This window comes from Falco punctatus (assembly GCF_963210335.1).
Source record: "Falco punctatus genome assembly, chromosome: 7".
NCBI classification, from domain to species: domain Eukaryota; kingdom Metazoa; phylum Chordata; class Aves; order Falconiformes; family Falconidae; genus Falco; species Falco punctatus.
This window is the reverse complement of record NC_137587.1, coordinates 11,822,217-11,836,280: the sequence shown is the minus strand read 5'-3', so window position 1 is coordinate 11,836,280 and position 14,064 is coordinate 11,822,217. Positions and strand designations below refer to the sequence as shown.

General features: G+C 46.3%; 1 protein-coding gene and 1 long non-coding RNA gene across 3 annotated transcripts in view; one reads left to right on the top strand and one right to left on the bottom strand.

The window, feature by feature from the left end:
* Positions 1 to 866: 866 nt before the first annotated feature.
* Positions 867 to 9,007, top strand: LOC308067031. Its single transcript, XR_013929415.1, has 2 exons — positions 867 to 1,069; positions 3,813 to 9,007. It is a non-coding gene; the product is annotated as an uncharacterized lncRNA (long non-coding RNA).
* A 1,085-nt stretch (positions 9,008 to 10,092) lies between these two features.
* The window catches only part of BAZ1A (bromodomain adjacent to zinc finger domain 1A), a 65,246-nt gene continuing 61,274 nt past the window's right edge, over positions 10,093 to 14,064 (bottom strand). For both annotated transcript variants that reach the window (XM_080395124.1, XM_080395125.1), the window contains 3 exons: positions 13,857 to 14,002; positions 11,634 to 11,721; positions 10,093 to 11,087 (listed from right to left, as the gene is read on the bottom strand). In XM_080395124.1, coding sequence (XP_080251250.1) covers positions 10,897 to 11,087; positions 11,634 to 11,721; positions 13,857 to 14,002 — 425 coding nt within the window. In that variant the 3' untranslated portion in view covers positions 10,093 to 10,896. The remainder of the gene's footprint in view (positions 11,088 to 11,633; positions 11,722 to 13,856; positions 14,003 to 14,064) is intronic.

Genomic DNA, 14,064 nt, shown 5'->3' with positions numbered 1-14,064 from the left:
GTGAAAGGCAAACACTGAGGTTTTATGCCTTTCCTTACATTGCGGGTACCTTTCTTTTAAAAAACCAGGTGGTCGATGTATTTGACTGTAGGCGGGGGAGCCTAGCAGGGTTTTGCTGCAAGCTGGTGAGACCTGCGTGGGCTCCCACGCGCTGCCCCTGGGAGCCTGCAGCGAGGGGCAGAGCGCGTGTGCTGGTGTGGAGCTCAGCTCCCCAGCGAGCCCCGCTGCCAGCCCAGGAGGTGCCTCGGCAGGGTCACTTCTGCCGGCTGAAGCGACTTCTTCCCCTTCGTCCCCCGGTGTGGTCCCGAAGGCCCTCTGCGGCTCCGAGCTACCAGCCAGCTTCCTCACGGCTCGGGCAGCGCTGAGGACCAGCGCGGTGCCCGAGGAGCCAGGCCGTGCCTGCTGGCCTCTGCCCACCGCGGGGACGGGTGAGCCGTGCCCGTTGCGTCACCCTCTCCCGGTGCCAGGACATTCCTCCGGCTGAGTCACGCTCCAGGCTCCCGCCACGCTCGGCAGCCCCAGCGCGGCCACGGGGTGCTGCCGGCCCGCCAGCCGCTGCCCCGGCGTGGGTACCCGGGCTGCCAGGCTGCCCGCCGCCCTGACAGCCCCCAGCCGGGCCCCGGGGTCCCCCCGCCGCCCCTCGTGCCGCGGGGGGACAGGGCTCCGGGAGCTGGGACACGATTCCCTCCAGCTGCGGTGCCGGCCCGGGAGCTGTGGTACTTGGCTTGGTTTAAGCAGCCCCTTCCTTCCCCTGCCAAGAAGAGCTGCTTTTCTGACTGTGCGGCCCAGCCGCTGATGAAAATCCACTTTTTTTTAATTATTATTTATTTATTTGTTTGTTTGTTTGTTTATTTATTTATTTATTTTTATCCCCTTGGAAAGCTCTTCAACCATCCGCGTTCCCTGGCTGCGTTCACCTTACGCCAGGAGAGCAGGCAAAGGGAGGCAGGAGGAAGCAGCGTGAGCCCAGCGCAGCCGGCAGGGATGCTCGAGGAGCAGCAGCCACACGCCGTTGGGGACAGGGTGGAATTCCCCCCTCTCCCCCCCCGTGACTCCCAGCGCCGTGCTGGTAAGTCACACGTGCCAGTGAATCATAGCGCTGTGCAGCCGTGGGCCTGCCATTGGTCAATGGGCAATAAACGAGGGATTTAATTAAAATGTTATGTCTTGTAATGACATCATTTTAGGGGTGGTATTCAAACATAGCAAAAAAGGAAATAAATATTCTTCCAGTGAGAGAAACATGAAAACTAATGGCAGAAAAATGGCTACACAGAACAAAAAATTCCCCTGAAGGCTAAAACAGGGAAACTTTGCTCAGCCTTATTCATAAAAACAGAAAATAGTAATTATTTTTAAGTAATTAGCACATATTTGACATTCACAAAGGTTTGCACATTTGTAGCACTAGAAAAACTAACTACTGTTTACCCTGCTAGCCTTTGTAGATTCCCGTTTGCCCTGCAAAATGCATTTTCCCCATGAGCAGTTTCTTCCCCGGTCTCTCTTTTTGCTGCTTCATGTTTACAGCTGAGATAAATTTACAGCATAACCTCAGGTGAGGAAAGATTTGTAAGATCAGCCACTGTCTATATTAATTACTCAATTTATTCACTTTTTTTTTTTCCAGACATCTTTCACTTCCATGGTAAAGACAGTATTTTTATTTCACTTCTACTTGTAGCATTTTTATTTCAAGGTCGCAAAGCTCTTGTTTAAAATTATTAATGAAGTTTCCCTCCTGATGAGTGTTATTTATCCCATTAATGGGTTGTCTGGGATCACCCAGGAAGGCTGTGGTGAGCCCCGGCACAGGGCAGGGAGGCTTGGGTCCCTGTCCCTGCTTTAAACCCCAGACTACCCCTCCTAAGGAAGGAAACGTAGGTCAGGCAGAACAATTATTTTCTTGGTACCTCTGTTTCAAGCAAACAGCAAAGTCAGGCCTTGCTTCTCAAAAAGCATCCTCTGACAACACTAGGTTCGAGGAGTCTGATGTTGGCTGTTACCCCCAAGTACCGATGTGCCAGAGGGATGCATATATCTATACATACAGTGAAGCAGAACCTCGGCTATATAGCAGACATGGATGCAATATGGTAAATCCCATCTAAAGAGAGGAAGTGTAAATAGCAGCATCGTTTTCTGGGAGCACGGTGCTTGCTGTGCATCACAGAATAGTGCTTATTGCAGTAAAATGGCAAGAAGGGAGCCAAAGTGACCTTTAGAAAACCAGGCATATATAGCCGACCTATACACTGGGTAAGTGGATTGGGGAAAGAGCTGCCAGAGTGCTTTGGAAGAATAGGCTGTAACACTAAACAAGATACAGATTTTATTATTTAATTATTCTAATAAAATTAAAGTGCAGAAATGTTCTTCAAGCAGCCAAAATGCAATGGTGTAATTTGCTAGATGTATCAGTCACCTGGAAAAACCTCTTCTGGATAATCCATTCCCTTTGTGTTCTTGTTCCGTGTATGCAATATTTTCATATAAAATGAGTTAATGGCAGAGTTCCCTAAAAGTGAAAATCTCTCACACTAAAAGCATGCCAGTTGTGAAACCAGCAGGAAGAAAAACCGAAATGTTTTCTGGTGCTGCCAGCCTGTTTCCAGCTGGAGCACACCGCTTTCTGTTGGAAATACATTATTCTCGCTGTCTGCGGCAGAGTTGCTGCTGCACAGAGGAGGGTGGCGCATGGGAAGTCACGCCTGGGAGCTCCTATTGAGGCGCTTTCCCGCAGCCCACGGCATCCACTCCCAGCTGCAGACGAATCCAACAGCGTCATGCTTCTTCCTGGCACTCTTCAAGGACACGCATACGAGTAACACAGAGGAGATGCTGTTCGCAGTTTTGCTGGTTTCTGTCAGGAATTTCTAGCAGAGCTGTACAACTGGGATGCCTAAGGTTAGCGGGGATGTCAATCAACGCGATGGTCCCAGGAGGTGCTTCTTCATTAGCGATTTCACCCCTTGCTATCCTCTTCAAGTTTATGGCAAAAATTCCCTGCCTTTGCCACCAGAAGAAGGTTGTCTGCTACTACAGCAGGTGTTCAGCGCTGCTGTATGCCTCGCTCGAGCCATGTGTCTCTTACTGCTGCAATGTCCCTTTGCTATGCACATGCCTCAGCAGCGTTCAGCAATTTTTGCTCTTTCCCCCATGTCTTACAAATTGAGTGATAGTCCTTATGCTGGCAGTCTTCAGGTTTTTCCCTCCAAGCTTAGGAAGTCAAATTCTGCTGCCTCCTACGCTAGGATTTCAATAGGCTTGCCACATCACAGAAGCAGGATTTTATTTCTTTTTAAAATCAGAATGGAGGTAAAAATACGGTCTGTTTTCTTACTCTGTGCTGTGGCTCAACAGTTGGTTCTTTGCTCACTCACAGTATGTAAAATTTAGTACATAAATATAACAAAACTTATGCAAAGAAGAAGTAAGGACAACGGTAGCGTCACCAAAATAAAGTCCACATCTATGACTTCCCTAACAGTGGTTTCATCTTGTTCAGGTTTCTGAAAACTTGTTCGGCCAGAGCAGTGACTCCTCTCGGCAGAGGAGCGGGACAGCTGGAAGGGGTAATTTCTTAAATGGCTTCAGCCTGGTTCACAGAAGGACGACTGCCAACAGTTAGGAAGCAGTCAGACATCTCAGCAGATGACACAGTTTAAACTGGTGCACCTCCAGGAGAAGGTGGCAGTGATTTTAGAAAGCTTTATCCCTTCTGGATAGATGCATGCAGTCCTTCAAGATGCCATGGCTGTCTGGCGTGTAAGGAATATAACGATTCAACTTTGTTATGCTCTTTTTTACAGAAAAGCCTCCCAAAAGTGGGCCCCCTGAGACAGCCAGAGTTCCTGGTGGGACAAGGAATCTGTGTTTTGCAGTGGCTGGACAAGTGCAGAGCAGCTCTGTACACAGATTTCACACAGATTTCGGGCTCTAATTCCAAGTCTTGCAGCTTTGGCCTGGTTCTGCTGCTAACTTCCATCACTCTGTGCTTCCCCTCCTGCTGGGGTTGTGTCATCACGTTGGAATAAGATCCTCGGGAAACAGGCTGTTTCTAATCATGATCAGCACTTCTATGACATTGTAGGTCTGCTTTAAGGAGACATCTTTGCAATACAAAAAATAATCCCCAGGAAAGGATCAAATCCTCTGCAGGAGATGGAGGAAGCCATCGCAAAAGTGCCAAGACAAGGGGAGATGAATTCCTGTGGCCTATTTAGATTGCAAGTTGCAAAGGCCAGACAAAACTCAGGACAGGAAATGTTGGTTCTAAAGTTTTAATACTATTAAAATTGCTCTGGACAGACCTAGGACGCAGGTAGCAGCATTGCATCTGAATGGAAGGAAATGCTGTCTGATGAAGGTTGAACCAAAGTACCGGTTCCAAGAAACCTTTTAGAAGCAGGATGGACAGCTATGGAAACCAGAGCAGCACAGACTAAACCTACCCAAGCACTGCAAAGCCACCGCACAAAGTATGTTGCTCAAAAAGTTGATCTTGCCTTTTAAAACCACCAAGTTTTTCTTTTTCAGATAGCAACCTAAAAATAAAACATTAGCTAAGCCTAACATGCTAAATACATGAGTTGAGATCACTTTCTGGTGATTGAGGATGGGCTTTAGGATGACTGGGGCACAGGAATATTTATAACCATTGCTGGATCGCGGGACCCGTCGGTCAGTGCGAAAGTGTCCTCTGGTGACAGCAGTGCTCTCGAGTGGTGCGAGCACTGCAGAGCCCAGCATGTGACCGATGGTGGGATCTGCACTGGAATGCTCGCGAAAGGCAGCTATGAAGCCCTGATCCCACAGGCAAATCCCCACGCTGCCCAGAATCAAACATCCCAGAACTGCCATCCCAAACCCGACTGTTCCAGCATCCTGGCTCACACTTTGCCATTTCCAACAGGTGATTCCCAGCAGCCAAGCCACAGCACAGCCCATCTTTTCAAGTCCTTCCCTCTCCACCAAACTAATTTCATCCGGGAGGCTCTCAGAGGAGAAAAATTGGAAAGCACATGGATTATTATGTCTGTTCTTATAGGACTGTTAATCTAAGAAATACCTATATAAAGCCTGAATAAATTGGTACGCTAAGAATAGCAAACGGACAAAACTCAAGCTGGATGGTGTGTTTTTCTAGCAGAGCAGGAACATCCTCTACGGGACAGCTTCGTGACAAGGGGGATCCCTCCCCATGGCACAGTTAAACCAGGTTTAAACTGTAGACGGTGCCAGAACAACTCCGTGCTGTGACACGATGCCAGCGCAGCACCACTCCGCTGCTTGAATAAAGCCCCTTTCTTTTGTGGTTCTTCGACACACACCGAGGAAAGGCAAGGCGAAGGACTGCCGAGAAGAATAAGTGAAAGCTGATCTCCTGTGGGCAGCGGCCAGCGCTCCGGAGAGCATGCTGGCGTGGAACATCCTTGTAGGAAACTTGGCCCTATCAAACATTTCTATCATCAAAAGCGAGTGACCTGAACAGCTGGATGTGCCGCATGCGGTGGGGAGCAGCGCGCAGATGGCGGCTGCCTTCTCCCGCTGCGGCCATGGGCGAAGGAGCTCAGCGGGGTCCAGCACCTCACACCCCGCAGCCCCTCGCGAAGCAACAGCTGATACACGCCTCTGTTTGGAGGCCCAGAAAACATCTTTTTTTTTCCCTTCTTTCGTACTTAAAAAATTACAATCATGGAGTTGCACCTAAAAAAATATATATTTAAAATTAACTTCAGCGATTTTCCAGAAAAGCAGCGCTACCAACCCAGGAAATGGATATATTATGGTAGAGAAACAAACCCAAAGTTGGCCTCAGTGCACTTTTTGGAAAACATACGCAGCTTGTGCCCCTCTGCCACTGAAGACATTTCAGGTGTAGTTCATATTGATGCTTAGCATTTAATGCACTCCAAATACTAAAAAGCATTGGTTTGGAAAAGTATCCGTCTGCCAGAGTGCAGCTGCGGGTGCGTGGCCAGGGGCGGAGTGCTTCTCAACAGCAGACCAGATTTGTCTGATTGCTTAGAAAATAAAACCAAGTTGAACGACAGACCCAGCTGCATGTTGTGAGTGAAGCTCAGGCTGGCGGGTGCGGGGGAGGCAGGAGGAGGCTGGGCTTCACTGCCAGCACCACTCCTGGTCTGAGTAAACGAGTCTTACCAGCACATTCCCAGGTACTGGAGATGAACCTTGTAAAGACACAGAAGTAAAAACATTCGTGAATGATAACCAGTATTTTAATAGTCAGTGGCTTACAGCAGGTGAAGATCCAAACCTTTGCGCAGGTACACACACATACGTACACAAACACAGGCACGTGTCAGGGGTGGTGCCACTTCAGCATCCTGATTTGGAAACAGATGGGGAGCAAGGTGATGGCTTTACTACCTGTCGTTTACCTTTTGCATTTGACTTAATCCCTGTTAATTAATGTTCAAACCTGAGCACCCCAAAATGGGAAACTTACTTATCAGTGGTAACTGGAGATTCTCCAGGAGGGGTCGTTATACAGGCGTGACACTGGACATACACACAATCAAGTGCTTAAAGGCAAAGTTTTAACAGAGAGCTGCTTAAGGAAGCACCGGATTAAGGTTGCTGATGAAGGGCGGGAGGCAGAAGGCATCACTCGGTCTGATGGCAGTAGGCTGAGAAATCTCAGCATTTCCCCTTAGAGCCGCCGGGTAGGGTACAGTGAGCACCTCTGCAGAACCAGCCCAGCAAGCCCCGCTGCGGGGGGCACGGCGCCAGTTCAGTGCGGGGGGGATCTCCCGCGGGACGGCAGGCGAGCCAAGCACCGTACAGAAAACGACCTGCGGTCAGCTGGGCACTGGCAATATTTTTGGAGTGAGAAGACTCGTAGGGTAGAAATAGCCCTTGGTAGCCTCAGGGAAGTGTTGCCTGGAATAGTTTTAATCAGTTATGAGAGCGATCAACACCAGACAACGTGACCAGCGTTTGGTGTTATTTATTTCGATACAAACAGATAAAACTTAGATGATCAAGGTCGTTGCAGGGTAAGGGTTAATTCAGTGGTTACATCACTGATTCAAAAACCATAAACCACACATGTAATCTCCTCAATCCTAAAGTACTAGATTACCAGTCCAGCAGCAACATGATGTTGGGCAGGACTCTGGTGTCCCCAGGGATCTGCTCCCTGCGCGTGCCCACAGCAGAACCCCCATTTTGGCCCACGATAGTTCAGGGGTGGCTGTTTGTGGGGCAGCTGGTGACTGCAGCAAGTTGGGCTACTCAGGGTCCACCAGTCTCTGCCTCCCTATAATTGTATGTGGACGTTCAAGCTGGTTTTCAGCTGCTTCTTGCTGGTTTCGAATGCCCATATTTGCTAAGATTATGCTAAGGTCATCTGCCTTTACTGTTAATACTAACATTTATGTGATTTCTCCTACAATACCTAAAACCTCACCCTCCGCAGAAGAGCCATCCAACACTGGTTGCAGGGTGGTGGCCCTGGCCCAAACCCTTCACAAAGAAGGGTGCTGGATCAACATGTCACATGCCAGCCCAAAGCAACTCGAGCTTTCCAGCATCATTCAAGGTTTCCAGAAGTTAAAACTCCCAGCAGGTGAGCCTGACACCAGGTATGGCAGTCAAGGTGGTCACCTGCCTCCTAACACAGCTGGAGGGACCCGGCACAACAGCTTTCCTACATTGGTGCCGCTAGCTGACACCCAAGCACGAGCCACCCGTACTGGCTCGACTGCAACCACCACACAAGGCTACACCCAGCATTTGAAGAGGCCTTCTCCTTCTGGCCTCGTCCTGCTCGGGCAGGGAGAGCAGCTTCCACTAACAGCAGCCACCACAGGGATTTCCATTCTGCACCTGTGGCAGCCTGCGGTGGCCAGGAGGTGAGCGAGTTGTCTTTGAGGAAACACCGAGATTTCCTGGAAGAGACTCTTTGAGGTGGAGCCAACGTCCTCCAAAGAAACCGGCCTCACGCTTACGAGAGCGTTACGTACAACAGGCATCAGTAGCAACTGCCGCGGGGGCTTCCTCAGTAATTCCCAGCCCTGGCATGAACAAAAGGGGCAGAACTGGCACAACAGGAGAAACAGCAGTCACAGGATACCTGCCAGGGCTAAGACATATTGGAGCTACCAAAACGGGAAGGACTTTGCTGCTTGGAGGACAGACGCCGGCCTCTGAGCTCGGGGAAGCCTACCGCCCGTTTGCCCGAAGCGGCTGGTACGGCCTGATTAGCCAGGGCTGCTGAATCCGAGAGGGAGCTGTTGCCCTTATCCACTTCTGCACCTTTGGGGAACTTTGGCTTGGAGCCCCCAGCAGATACTGCCCGTCCCTGCGTGGTAACAGCACGTGGGATGGCCGGTCACGGCAAGGCACGGCGTGGAAAGGCGGACAAGGAGTGTGAATGTAGCTCAGCCCCTAGGACGAGGAGGGAGGTATGAAGCGATTGCCCTTTTCCCAAAGGGATACGCGTAGGGGAAACGAACAGCCATGAAAAAACATCTTGACACGACTCTGAAAAAGCATAGCTGAAGTTTGGAAAAGCTGCAATGAAAGCATCGACTGGGGAGCCTGCCGCCAGGCTGGAGCCCCTGCTCCGTGCCCTCCGAGCGCCGCCGAGGCCGGCGCCGGTCAGACCTGCACCGCACAAGCAGCGTGTGTGGGTATTTTAAGCACAAACCTGCTCAAAGCAGTGGGCACTCTTCAGTATTTCACCTGCCACGTATTGAAGGCCGGCCTTAGGCTTGCAAACTTGGTGAAACCGATAACCTAGCTCACAGCACGAGCACACAAACAGCACCGTCACCAGCAGGGATTTGGGTTAAACCGTTCCCACCCGCTCTACCCACACTCCCAAGGCTGTGCTGCTGCGGGGAAGGTACTGAAGGAAATAACCTTGGAGAAAGAGCCACAGGAATGAGCAGCTGGCAGTAGGTTGGGGACAGTAGCAATGTAGATTGCATTGGCCACAGATGGACTTGTTCAGCTCACTGTACCCCCCGCCCCCCCCCCCCCCCCAAAAAAAAAAAAAAAGGAAGGAAATATTCACATTTAAGTCAATGGGGACTATTCGTGTGAATGAGAACTTGCACAACTGTTTGTGCAACCTGCTAGTCAGGATGTTCACATCCTCCTGGGACCAGACAGATGCAGGGATATCAAGCACAAACTTCACTCTGCAAGTAACTCTGCTGCTGCTCGCATTCCTTACGGAATTTAGCATTCATTGTGGTGGGAATAAGAAATGAGTCTGATCTAGGCAGGAGAGAGACATCAACTCTGAACAAGGAAAAACTCATAGGAACTCTGAAGTACTAAGACGTTTCTGAACAATTTCCACCACTGCTCTCACTCTCAGGCTGTTGCTGTTGTTTTTTTTTAAAGAAAAAAGCTCCAAATCCAACACTTCAAACGGATCAGCCCCCCATCTACCACCAGCCGTTCCCCAGGCTCAAGGGAATGCCCCTTCCTGCCACCTCTAAGGCAAGGTGAGCACCACAGCAGCAGAGAAACCCCACCACTACAGAGCAAGGAGTTGTTCACGTCTGCAGCACGCACAGGACTTTGTGCTACAAGATCAGCCAGCACAAACACCGGGAGAGGAGCTGCTGCAGCAGCAAGCCTCGTGTTTCAGTTTTTCCTACCCTCTTCACTCCCACCTCAACTTCTGCTCCATGCTGTTTCCTCAGAGTATGGCGTACCTCCAGGTGGGCACAACTGGTTTTAAAAGGGTTGTAAAGCTATTGACTCAAACCAAGTCAAGGGCTGTACCACCAGGAACAGTAAGTTCAGTAAGCTGAAAGAAGCTGCTGCTCAGCTGAACAGCTATGAGGTTTTACACTGTTAGAATAAAGATCCTAATTAGAGAACCATACAACTTATACACATACTACTGACGTTACTCCTTACACACCAGTAACATTTGCATCACCCAGAGACCAAGTATCACAGTGGCTGCCACTGCTGAAAACACTGGTTGGGGTACTCGCATCAAAACCCAGTTCTGCCGTGTTCTCTCCAGCAACATGTCCCAGTAAGTTACTGGGGATGACAGTGCGGCAGTATAACTCAAAAGGAAGTGTCAGAAGCTCAAAATACTTTGAAAAATGTGTCATTTTATTTGTACACTTCCAAAGTTGTAAGTAGAAACTTATAGTACAGTCCTGTAAATTTACTCATTGCTAGAAGAACTGCCAGGGACATGGGAAGGTATTTATTGATTGATCATCAAGTTAGAGGGGAATAAAAACCCGGAAAAAAATTAAAAAAGTTATGGGACTCTTTTTGTTTTTAATCCCCGAGTACAAATTTTATAAATACAAAACAAATTCACAAATTACTTTGAATGCTAAATAAATATCTACTTAATAAACTCAGACTGAATACCTCCAGCCAGCACTGGTACAGTACTTAAAGATATGCAGTTGTACTCATTCATGTGTAGTGTTGAGAAGATATGCTCAAACAAGTTTTAAACATACACACAGTTTCTCCAACTGTGCTACAGCAGAAGATTTTATCTGAGTTGATAAAGCCCTCAATACCACAGCTCCTACAAAATCTAGAGGATGAAACAAGGTCATTTTGTGCAGGAAAAAACAATGTACTTCTGGAAGATATTTGGACACATGAATGTATTAAAAATGTACAAAACCTCTGTAAACCAGTACTGTATCCAGTACATCTATCAAAATTATTAGACACTGAATAAAACTGTAGCAAAGGTAATCTTTCCTACGTTCTCCTGAGTGCTTAATATTACATTGAGAATATAGTGCAGGCCACACTTCAAGGTGGTTAAACAGTTGTTATTGCTTTATACAGGTATGACAACTGCGTGATTTAACATTTCATTTTAATGAACATAAATTCCCTCAAAAATCCTTTGGAAGGCAGAGGTTAGATTCGTGACTTCTTTGCCACGGGAGCGGCATGGTCCACATTACCAGATGTGATTGGAAGTCCAAGCTTTTGAGCCTGAATGTGGAAGAAAGCTTGAAGTCTAGTTCCAGCTTTTGCTTCGCTGGTGTTGCGAGGGTTGTATTCGAAGCAGTTCGAAAACATCAGCTCAACATCTTCAATGAATTCCGCTAGGAAATAAGAAGTAAATAAATTGGTTCAGCATGTCTCAAGGCAGAGAGCAGTATGCTAAACAGTATGACACCACTGAATGAGCACAGTGATCCTACACAGCGTTGCAACACAAAAGTGTCTTTACATATGTGTCAGGTTTCTATCATCATAGTAATGAAGTGCCATGTAAACATTCTTAAATTTCTGATTATTAATAAAGGAAATACAAATCAAGCAGTAACAACAGTGCTTTTCTAAATGTTTCACCGGTGTCACTCACTGACATCAAAGGCTTGAGAAATTACCAGCAGTTTCTCAGCTGCTTATGTCTTACCTATCTGTACAGGATGTATTTTGGTAATAGAAGAGCCACGTGCAACAAATCTTACTACAAAAATATCAGTAAATTCTCTTCAAAAACAAAACACAACAACCAACACCACAAAACCCAAACCAAACAATTTCAACTTTCTAATCTTCTGGCACAGCTCTATTTTAGGACAAGAATTTGTTTTAAAGAGAGAGAACAGAGTTCATTACCTCTTTCAATAAGTAATACTTACATGCTAACTTATATTCACATTTATTCACTTTTTCACGGATTATATTTAAGGCAATAGGTTTTTTGATGATATCATAGTAGTCTGGTACCTTTAAAAAAAAAAAAAAAAAAAAAAAAAGAGGATTCATAGACAAACAAATGGAAGCTTAAAATTCTACCTGTGTAAAAAAATTAAGCAAATCGTGTATTAGCAGAAAGCATTTTGGCTTTGTTTTAAAATAAACAGAGGAGTCTCATCTCAAGCAACCTTCTCCAGTTCCTGAACTGAGTATTAGTTTTCAGGTACTGCTTTTCCATTTTTTATATAATTAAAGCAGCAGACCACAACAAACATTAGTCAGCAACTCAATGAATAAATCTAATCCTAAATACCCTGTGAACAACTGTAAGAAAATTGCACGAGCGATTAGCATTACAGCGTTCCAGCTGTTCCCATCTGTCAAGCACAAAAATTATTTCCCAGATTGTAAAACCTTTCGTTTTCCTGCAACATATTACAATATTAAAAGCTTGTTAATCATGAGTAATCACTATTTTTATTTCACTACTATTCTCCATCTTGCAAGAGAAACGAAATCCTGAGGTTCCATTTAGTTGTGCTGAAGAGAAGGTAGCAAACCTTTCTGCAGCAAGCAGGACACAGTACGCAAGCAGCAGAGACGAACAGCCCCTCAAACCGGTGTTTATGTGATTCAGGCGAGGGGAGGAAAAGGACTGCCTAACCCTTAAAAGCGCTGATCATCTGAATCACACATTCTGAATTCCAGGTAAGGACCAACTCAGGGTGACTGTGTCATTCACAGAGCTGGGCAGGGAGGTGAAAGAAGATGATATCTGATCCAAATGTGACTACTATTTTTTTTTTTCTTTTAACACTAAAAGATACCCACATGCAACATTATTTATGTTTTAAAACCAAGTTCTTGGTTATGGCCTGTAACTTTACTGTATCAATTGCAACCTGCAAATAAACCCAGAGAAAGAATTAGTAGAGAAATAGAATTCGATTGACAAGTTTTTTCATTCCTTCCCATTTAGGAGTGCTGTTTATTGACGTACTAAAAAGGAAGGTAGTTTTCTCTTTCTGGCCTGCTAGGCACTGGTCATTCAGCGAATTCTTTACGTTGTCTTAAAGGCAGCAAAAAGTTTAAATCAAAATTTCTATCATGGTGAAGAAAATTTAGGTCATTCAGGTATGGATTTTTCTTTCCAAACTATAGAGACAATCCCTCAGTGATTGATTCAGACAAACTGGAATGCACTGAATTCTAGCAGGTTCTTTCCAGAATCAAAATTAAGTTGAATTCTCGATCCTTCCTTGCATTCACCAGATTCCTGCGCTTTCCAGTGTAAGTCCTCTACTCTAGTAGGCAGACACTAGTCTATTTTTCCATTTAAAATTCCTCTCTTCCTCTGTGCTTACATCTTTCGTTCACTTTTGTACATCATTCTTACTGTCCCAATACATTAATCCTTCCAGCTACCTTTGACTGGATTCACAGTTTCAAGTCTTCACTTAACAGCTATCACTGTTAATTTTAACAGAACATTTAAACACCGAGCTCTGGATCCTGCAAGAACGTCTGTGCAGGGTTGCTCCCGAGGGCTTGGAGAGGGCAGGCACCTTGTTAGAGCAGGACAGTTCCAACAGAGCCTTACAACTGACAAGCCAGTGCAGCCTGCAGAAAAGCAGGTGTGCTTTGGGAGCTTTTACTGTAATACAAACCTCTAAAGCAGCACGCACTTTGGGTATGTACTTTACCGTCAAGTACTTTAAAATCTAAACAAGAGCGAAAAAGCTAAGCTAAGAAACCATTTTTTTGCTGCATTATAATTAACAGAGGCAAGTTGTTCCTGCCTTGTTGTTTTATTGCAGGTCTGTTCTCAAAATACCTTTGCATAAATTGAAGATTAATTCAACAAATTAAGTAATAACCACAAGCTTACCTTTAGCAGTTGTGCTCTATTTGCATGTGTGTATGTGTGTCCCCAGATCAAAGCATTTCACATTTTTAAATGTCTGATGGGAAACATTTTTCCCAATAACACGTCAATTGTAAAAGTTATTTCTGGCACCAAATACTGAGCTGAAATGCAAGAGTTCTCCCAAATCCCACTGCTTGGCTGTATTGCCCTGTCTGGGCAAGGCTATAAAATCCCAATTTTTACTGGCAGCAAACAGGATTCTCAACAATTATCATTCCCTCTACAGTTCATCAGTTACCTGGATTTTGGAAACCAGTTTCATGAAAGGCCAGCTGTCATCATGTCGCACCAGTTCCACTACGAGTTGTTCGAAAGCTGAGAGTTCATGGACTCCCCCTTGACGTCCTGAACTTCTCCTGTTCAATGAGGTTTGAGGAGATGATTCTGGAAGAAAAAAACCAAAACCCAACACCCCACCAGATAAAAATAAAAACCTGACAAGTAAA